This window comes from Ochlerotatus camptorhynchus, unplaced genomic scaffold (genome assembly GCF_037179485.1).
Source record: "Ochlerotatus camptorhynchus isolate MF236.1 unplaced genomic scaffold, CSIRO-AGI_Acam_v1.1 ptg000065l, whole genome shotgun sequence".
Taxonomy (NCBI): domain Eukaryota; kingdom Metazoa; phylum Arthropoda; class Insecta; order Diptera; family Culicidae; genus Ochlerotatus; species Ochlerotatus camptorhynchus.
This window is the reverse complement of record NW_027040555.1, coordinates 964,313-973,169: the sequence shown is the minus strand read 5'-3', so window position 1 is coordinate 973,169 and position 8,857 is coordinate 964,313. Positions and strand designations below refer to the sequence as shown.

At 40.6% G+C, this 8,857-nt stretch overlaps 2 protein-coding genes across 2 annotated transcripts; one reads left to right on the top strand and one right to left on the bottom strand.

Annotated features, from left to right (window-relative positions):
- Nucleotides 1–4,218: 4,218 nt before the first annotated feature.
- Nucleotides 4,219–5,572, top strand: LOC135697042 (GTP-binding protein 10 homolog). The gene is made up of 4 exons (XM_065216615.1): nucleotides 4,219–4,263; nucleotides 4,329–4,851; nucleotides 4,917–5,279; nucleotides 5,337–5,572. Exons 1-4 carry the CDS (start codon nucleotides 4,222–4,224, stop codon nucleotides 5,564–5,566), a joined length of 1,158 nt encoding a protein of 385 aa, XP_065072687.1. The 5' UTR covers nucleotides 4,219–4,221; the 3' UTR covers nucleotides 5,567–5,572.
- An 84-nt stretch (nucleotides 5,573–5,656) lies between these two features.
- Nucleotides 5,657–7,938, bottom strand: IntS11 (integrator complex subunit 11). The gene is made up of 3 exons (XM_065216614.1): nucleotides 7,053–7,938; nucleotides 6,122–6,984; nucleotides 5,657–6,045 (listed from the first exon to the last, which is right to left on the bottom strand). Exons 1-3 carry the CDS (start codon nucleotides 7,722–7,724, stop codon nucleotides 5,739–5,741), a joined length of 1,842 nt encoding a protein of 613 aa, XP_065072686.1. The 5' UTR covers nucleotides 7,725–7,938; the 3' UTR covers nucleotides 5,657–5,738.
- Between the last annotated feature and the right edge of the window lie 919 nt (nucleotides 7,939–8,857).

The window sequence follows — 8,857 nt, the reverse complement described above, 5'->3', positions numbered from 1 at the left end:
CAATTCGAAACTACATTAATTTAATGTATCTGTCAAATTAAGACAAATATTTGTCTCGTGTACTAATACCTTAACGATTGTAAATTCTGGATCAACAATAGAAAAGGGCCCATCAACATTTGTAAACAAACCAACAAACCGTTCCAAAGCCCTTTACTCACAAAGCGAAGGCCACCCACTCAAACCAACACCATTATCGGATAGGGGTAACTTACGCCTACACGATAATGATGTTGGTTTTTTTGAGCGGCCTTGGATTTGAGATGAATGGGCTTTGGAACGGTTTGTTTACAAATGCTGATGGGCCCTTTTATATTGTTGATCCAGAATTGGCTCACTACTTGACTAGTAGGGAGATCGAGTGCAGGGAAGTTGGCCTACATTTCTCACAAGTTCCGGATCGAATCTCAATCCACAACCTGTAAAAAAAGGACTCACCTAGGGGAAGTACAACTCGAGGTACAACTTGATGTGAAGTAATATTTGGTGTAAAAATTGCTCATATTGGTAGTTATTATAGTTTTTAGTATAAATATCAATGATATTAACTGTCAAGTGGAAAGCTACAAAGTAAAACAAATTAACAATGTAGTTTTAACGCATACACCTCAGCATACACTCCATGACGTTTCGCGGTTGTTGTTAATGTTTTCTGCAGCTTTCTGTTTCATCATTTTTGCCTAGATTTTCGTTTCCGATAGCTCTGATCGTTTTCGGCTTCGGCTTTTGATGATAAAAACGGCACTGGACTAGGCAAGTTCCCCCAGCAGCAAATCTCTTCAAATTGCAGGCTCATGGCGAATCAAGCGTAATACGACCACGGAACCATCAATCTGGGACTCCGCTTACAGGGGCGGCGTAGTCAGTCGATTCCCGTTCCATCGGAGGACAGCACATGGGTTTGCAGGCGATTAAGAATTCGAGGAAATTAATGACTATTTCCTGGGAACATGCGACCGATTATGTGCACTGAAATCAGCTACCAAAGAATGCCGAATTTATGAGAACAAGGAGCGGATTTCGGTGGAGGTGGCCAGCAAGATCATCAAAAAATGACATGCCTCTGGTGTAAAATCCATTCAGTGCTAACATTTGAAAACGGCGCAAAAGCCATTTGTAAACAAATGGTTTGTGGGCCCTTTACTCGCTACCCGAAGAACGCCCACGCAAACCAACAGCATCGTCAGGAAGGGGAAAATTTCCCCTACCCGATGTTGCTGTTGTGTCGCGTGGGTGTACTTCAAGTAGTGAGTAAAGGGCCCACAAACCATTTGTTTACAAATGGCTTTTGTGCCGTTTTCAAATGTTAGCACTGTATTTATCCATTTTAAACGAATGTCAAATGTACACTTAAAACCAAAAACTGTAAAACACAAAAAAACATCTGTCAGACTAGGTGTAAGATTCGCAAATATCACACATATTGAAATATTTAATATTTCCACCATCCGTACACACTAAGACTATTTCACAGATTTCTGTAAAATTTTACCGAAATCTCAACAGCTGAACGTTTGGTAAACAGGTTTACAGTTTTTCTGTAATTTTTTACAGATATCTGTGAAAAAATCACATATATTTGTGAAAAAGTACAGGAAATCTGTGAAACTGTTTACCGAACGTTCAGCTGTTGAGATTTCGGTAAAATTTTAAAGATTTCTGTAAAAAATTCTAAGTGTGTATTGATGCTGATACTTGGAGCTGTCCTTCCCCTAGGTGCAGGATGATGTTTCCTAGAAAAAACAACCAACTCAGTTTTCTCCGGAGAGAATTCGATACCCAGCTTCATAGCCCAAGTAGACAAATTGTCTAAGGTATCTTGCAATGGTCCTTGCAGGTCCGGTGCACTTTACCCTACAACGGACACAACCCCGTCATCTGCAAGCTGCCTTAGCGAGCAATTTTCATCAAGGCAACCATCAATGTCTTTTACATAAAAATTATAAAGAAGGGGGCTTAAACATGAGCCCTGGGGGAGACCCATGTAACTAATTCGTGAAGTTGTCGAGTTTCCATGAGAGAAGCTCATATATTTCTCAGACAACAAGTTGCTCAAATAGTTGTTCATAATTGGTGAAAGCCCACTATCGTGGAGTTTATCCGAAAGGACATCGATACAAACAGAATCAAAAGCCCCCTTAATGTCCAAGAAAACTGAACCCATTTGCTGTTTTTGCGCATAGGCCAGTTGAATTTCAGTTGAAAGCTAGTAAGCCTACTTGTCGGATTGAAAACTAGTTAGAACCAAATCGACATCGGTTAGGCTTCTTGATGTCATTTGTGACAACTTTCAAACTTTCCGTTTCCGTTCCACTTCCGTCCACATTGCGTTTGGGCCTTTAGTTTCGTATTTTACCACTTTGTCAAGCAGTTTTGGCGTGACTTTCTACCAGCGATTCCACAAAACTGGACCAACTAATTTCTATTTTCTTATGAAACGCTCAAATGATGGCTACTTTTCTCGTGGTTCTAGAAGAAAAAATCTCAAAATAATGTTTTAGTTCAAAGTTCGAGTGGTAGTAAACGTCATTTCAAGAGCTCAAATGAAGTGGTTAATTGCGAGGGGCAATTCACTGCTCTCAAAAATGAATCGAAAATGCGTGAATGAAAAAAATACACAAAAATTCATCATAACTCGTCATTACTCAAAAAAAATACAAAATTCGGAAAAAAAATACACAAATATTCGACGAATAATAAAAATACACGATAATTCGTCAGAATCCCAAAAATCTGTCTACGTAACTAATGTCAAGCCCCTAATGAGTTTATGAGTTAAGCCTCTTTTCTTTAAATTGGGTGAAATTCTACTCATCAGTGGGTAGTTCAACGTTAGCGTGTGCTGTGCATTTGTCAAACAAAACGTCAACATTGTGAGTTTGATCCGTTTGATTATCGGTTTGAGTGGTAAACATAAACACTGAATTGACAGAATACACTTATAACTGATTTTCAATACATTAATGCATAAAAATACACTTTTATTTTTCTAATACACAGAAAATTACATATATTCAAAAAGTGCAAAATAATACATTAATACGCAAAATACACGTTTATTCGATAAAAAATACTAAGAGATGAACTAGCCTATGGCTAAAAATCTCTATAATAAAGTATCAAAAAAAAAAAAAGATAAAAAATACTTCAATACGTTCATCAATACGTTCCCGCATAAGCGAGAACCATAAATTGACCTTACCTAAAATGGTTATAAATTGTTTATAATCCCTGCTAAACTTCAACTGAAATGGTTATGGAACTTTACATGAACGTTTAATGATAAAGTTTTAACCTTAAGTATTATAGTTTTTTGGAAGTGGACCTTACAAATAATGGGTTGTTAAGAACCATTACCATTCAAAATTCTTGTTTTCTCCATACACTTTCGCAAAGAAAACTATACTAAAACCTTTTAACTTATGGTTTGAGAACATTAATGGTAATGGTTATGGTAAGCAGTAAGGTCCATGAATGGTTTTGTAACATCGATCAACTTTATGTGGAATATATCGCGAATTGGTTGCCTGCAAATTACTGATTACCAATTCACGATATATTTCACGTAAAGTTGAGCGATAATACAAAACCATTAATGGACCTTACTGACTACCATAACCATAACCATTAATGTTCTCAAACCATAAGTAAAAACGTTCTAATATAGTTCTCTTTCCGATAATGTATGGAGAAAACAAGAATTTGGAATGGTAATGGTTCTTAACAACCCATTATTTGTAAGGTCCGCTTCCAAAAAACCATAATACATAAGGTTAAAACTTTATCACACAAACGTTCATGTAAAGTTCCATAACCATTTCAGTTGAAGTTTAGCAGGGATTATAAACAATTTATAACCATTATCGGTAAGGTCATGTGATGGTTCGCGTTTATGCGGGTTGGCCTGAATCGAAAATACACAAGTGAATCGCCCCTCGGTTAATTGATTGTTGGTATTAACCGTATTAATTTGGTATTAAGCGTGGAAAGCTGGAAAAAATCGGTTTGTTCGACTTCCATGACAAAGCCCCTGTTATTCCAACTGCTCGAATAGTGTGAAATTCGACTATGAAGTATGAATCCCAAAGATTTTGACTGCACCCCAGCATCGTGTTTCGTGTTCTGTTGATAAACAGAATAAACAGTCGACCCGGCAAAAAAAAAATCGTGATATTTGTTTTGGTTTCATGATTTTTACTTTAATTTCCATATTTCCAAACCATGGTGCTCTTGCAACCTTTTCTTTATGGTTCTGCAAGGAAAGTAAGTAGTAATCATAATTATACAACTTTTTAGTCAATATTTGATTGAACTTCCCTTCACCTCAGTCAATTCGCAGTCATTTGCGTGGAAACTTCCTCGATAGTTTACGACTTTCGGTCAAGGGTGGACACGGCGGAAATGGATTGCCGAAGTACGGTGGCGTTGGCGGCCAAGGCGGAGCAGTCTATTTCGTAGCCAAGGAGGGAAAAAGTCTCAAAGATGTCGTGCACAAGTATCGTGCCAAAAGAGTCGTTGCCGGTAATGGAGAGGAAAGCAGCAAGGCACGAGTTCTGGGGCGGCGGGGATTGGATGAGAAAGTGGATGTGCCGGTGGGTATTCGAGTGTTGGAAAACGATGGAGCATTTATTGCCGAATTGGACGAGGAAGGAAAAACTTGCCTAGCGGCAGGAGGAGGCAGTGGAGGTTGCGCTGGAAATTCATTTCTTGGAAAGGCTGGCCAAACAAGAACGTTGAAGCTTGATCTCAAGTTAATTGCCGATGTTGGTCTGGTTGGATTTCCGAACGCTGGCAAAAGTACACTTGTTAGAGCACTGTCAAATGCTACGCCAAAGATTGCCTCGTATCCATGTAAGTTGAGTTAAGCTTGAGGTGTGCTGGGGGAGGTTTTACATAAAATTTCGATTCGCTTACAGTTACAACGATTCGACCCCAGATTGGTACGATTGAATACGAGGATTATCGGCAAATCACGATAGCCGACTTGCCCGGATTGATCGAGGGTGCGCATGCCAATTTCGGCATGGGTCATAAGTTTTTGAAGCACGTGGAACGGACGCGATTGCTGTTGATCATTGTTGATGTTTTCGGGTTCCAGTTGAGCCAAAGTCACAAGAAGCGAAATTGCTTGGAGAACATTTACGCTTTAAATAAAGAACTAGAACTTTATGATCCAACGTTGCTGGAAAAGTCTTGTGTACTGCTGGTGAACAAAATGGACAAAGACGGGGCAATAGAGGAAATTTCTAAATATGAAAAATATTTTGGGAATCTAGCAGGTAAGTGTTAGAGCCCGTTCGTTAGGATTATAGCTAATGAAATGTACGATTTTCTAGATGGTTTGCAACATTGTCCAGAAGAACTCGTTCCTAAACAGCTAGTCAATTTGGAACGAATAATTCCCATCTCCGCTAAAAATGTAAAAGAAATCGACAAAGTGAAACAAGCCATCAGAGAAGTGCTGGACGAGAAAGCAGCAGAACTCCTAAGTGAAGATGCCAAGGATGGTGACAATCTGGAACAACTTCGGGGGAAGTTAACCGAGAGGGGGCCTAAAGTCGGCTAGAACGATTAATACCAGTTAAAGAATGAAATGTTGTAGAATGTAGTTGTGATGAGAAAAGTTAATGAAAAAATAAATTCATCCAACTACTCCCAGCTTTATTAGGCTTTCATATTAAATTTAAATTTGTTAGAAAAGTGAACAATGTCTTGTCGGTAGGTACGTATTGTTGTGCTTAGAGGCTTTGCAATAAGCCGAGGATGTAGCTCCCTAAATCTTCATCCTGGTTAACCCACGATACGCTACAAATCTTGTGCTTCGTTGAAATGCCTGCCGGTGGTGGTGGAACGGAAGCTGATCCTGGTGGCACGGTTATCGGATCGTCGCCTTCGATCTTTATATTTACCGATTCCACATTGATTGAGCCATTCTCATTCATCGAAACGGTCCATCCCGAGAGGCGCTCGTTTAGCAGGTTGTATAGCTTCTCAACTGTTCGCAGGGTTGGTCCCGGATCGTCAATTTTCACTTTCGAAATGAATCTGAAACAAGCATTAAAAAAATACATTGTTTGAGTCACGCTTGAATGCCATGATTAAATAATCGCATAAAGTTTACCTTATTACGTGACGATTGATTCCACATTCGTTGAAGATTTCATCGATGCTCATCAGCGAGATTTTGTTATCCTTCATCACCAACAACCCGTGGATGACGCGTCTACGCTTCGGATCTGGCGGCTCGGCATTGTACTTTTTAGCTTCATCCTTTAAGATTGACAGCGAAGCTTCGACTGGAATTTTGATCGGCGTACTTATCACGCACGTTTCTCCGTTGGCCGGTGTGAAACATTCTATCTGGAACTCTTCTTTTATCTTTTCCTTCAAAAACTCCATCTTCATCGCTTCCCCATGGACCAACATTACGTTCTTGGGTTCACAATACTGAATCAGCTGCATGATGCCTTTCGCGTCTGCATGAGCACTGAAACTCATGTATTCGACCGACATCTTAACTTCAACCACCTGCCGATTTTCGAACTCCACCTTTTTCGCTCCACCGAGAATCTTGTGTCCGACCGTTCCCTGGACGCAATATCCAGGCATGATAACCATGTTGTTTTCATTAGGCGCCCATTTCTTAAAAATCTGCAACGACAGACCGGCGTGAAGCATACCGGGCGTCGCAAAAACAACCATTGCTCCAGGATTATCGATGTACCCCTTATCGAAAGGTTTAATGTGTTTGAAATCGAACATATTGCGCTGCACGAATGTCTTGCGAATCTTCTGGTTGGTCCAAGTGATGAACATCTTGTAGTAGTTGTTAGCCTTTTCCGTCAATCCTACAGCAAAGTATATCGGGTACTTTAGGTTCATGCGCTCCCAGTAGGTTTCGAGTAGAATGCACAATTCTTGAGCACGTCCCAGAGCAAAGACCGGAATCAGAACCTTGCCTCCTTTGGCTACACATTCGTGAACCTAGAATTGAACGAAAACAGTTTTGCTTTAATCAACAATCAAACCCATCCAACACTAACACCACTCACCTTCTTTAGAAAATCTCTCTCCCGGCATCGTTTCGAGTCCCGAATCGTAGTCGCATAGGTGCTCTCCGTAATAAGCAAATCCGGTTTGCACTTATCAATCCACGCCGCCCCAAGATGTCGATCCGGGGTCATATTGTAGTCCCCGGTGTACACAACCGACTGCGATCCAACCCGAATCCAAAACATAGCCGCTCCCAGCACATGCCCTGCGTAGTACGCCTTTATCTCCAGCTCACTATCGACCATAACGCTCTGATGCAATGTTACGGCAATCACCTTCTTCATGCAATCTTTAATCATCTGCGTGGTGAAGAAATTGCTTTCGCCCTTACGTTCTACGGCAACCTTCCGCATGTCTTCAAGCAGAATCGGAGCGATAGCTTTTGTCGGATGAGTCATGTAGATCGGACCCGTATAGCCAATCATTTCCGTCATGAATGGTAGAGCCCCGCAGTGGTCCAGATGAAAGTGTGAAATTATTACGCAGTCGATGTGGTTCGTTATTGGACCTTCCGGAACGATAAAGGAAAAATCCGGGAAGCGACGCTCATCGTTGTAACCCATATGCATTCCACAATCCAGCATAATGTTTTTGCCACCCATCGACAGCAGAATGCAGCTCCGACCCACATCTTGGCCTGCCCCTAGAGGCGTAATCTTGATGTCTGGCATGATAACATCCAGTAACTAGCAGTGGCGCGACAGACTTCCACAACCAATCACCGTGGTGGCAAAAAAAAGTCCCAAATCAAAGCGGGTTTCTTACCTCACGTGAAGGTCGCAGGTATGAAGAAGTTTCGTTAATGTAGAATCAAAATTTAATGTTTCAAACTCACAGAATGGTATGTACCGCGCACATTAGCAAATCGTATGCGAGTAAACAAATCATCAACCGAATGACTGCTGGCGGATGGTGGATGAAGAAAGGAAAAGGGTTTTTTTAAGCCGCATGCAGGATGACGTAAGAAAGGAAAAAAAGAAACCAACCCACCTTCTTTGCACCCACTGAATACACACTAATTCCATAATACGGTCATTGGTTGGAAATCGCCGCAGATGTCGCCACTGCCACTCAAAAATATTAGTAAACAACGAAAGATTAAAATTGAATCATTTTATCCTTAAATAATATTTATACATTGATAAGATTAATATTCAACTTCAAAATTATACTAATTTAGAATAACGTCTCACAATTCGTTCAGTGTATACCTGCGTTGCGTTTGACAGGCATCTGTTTTTGAAAAAAAAAACAAAATCTGTTGCGAAGTTTATCAGTGCGCGAAAAAAGGAACAAAATTTAGGGATTCTTTCGAAAGCAAGTCTGTAAAATTGTTTGCAAATGAACGCTGGTCGAGGTTAATAGCAAATAATCAAGTAGATCTCTATCCGACATCTAGCGAACTTAATCATGGACAAGGGCGAAGCATAGGAAGGTTTCAAACGAAACCTGGCACCATTGCCATCTCATCCCCACAGGTAAAAATCGTTGTTCCAGGACGGATCGAGTGTAGTCACATGGACATTCTGATGACTATCCAATATATGGGTTCGACCCAAGTGCAACCCGCTAAAAACAACAATGATCCGACTGGGTTCCGACGTCCACCTCTGCCAAGAAAATGTACGCGATGGCCTAGGATCGGAAGCTGACTGAGATCCGGTAGGAGAATGCCAAATCCTTTCAGGTATGTTACTGGGGTGTTCTTTTTGTACGAAAATTATATTCTTGAATTAATTTCAGCACAAGGAAGCTGCCCCATCCATGCTGTCGTTAGTTCCTGATGATTTCGATGATTTACAAA

Bases quoted from the DNA above. Each gene is read 5' to 3' on its own strand.
- LOC135697042 (XM_065216615.1), top strand. From the start codon at position 4,222: ATGGTGCTCTTGCAACCTTTTCTTTATGGTTCTGCAAGGAAA. The intron at 4,264-4,328 runs GTAAGTAGTAAT...CCTTCACCTCAG, and splicing joins TTTATGGTTCTGCAAGGAAA to TCAATTCGCAGTCATTTGCG. The intron at 4,852-4,916 runs GTAAGTTGAGTT...ATTCGCTTACAG, and splicing joins AAAGATTGCCTCGTATCCAT to TTACAACGATTCGACCCCAG.
- IntS11 (XM_065216614.1), bottom strand. From the start codon at position 7,724: ATGCCAGACATCAAGATTACGCCTCTAGGGGCAGGCCAAGATGTGGGT. The intron at 6,985-7,052 runs GTGAGTGGTGTT...GTTCAATTCTAG, and splicing joins AGAGAGATTTTCTAAAGAAG to GTTCACGAATGTGTAGCCAA. The intron at 6,046-6,121 runs GTAAACTTTATG...TGCTTGTTTCAG, and splicing joins ATCAATCGTCACGTAATAAG to ATTCATTTCGAAAGTGAAAA.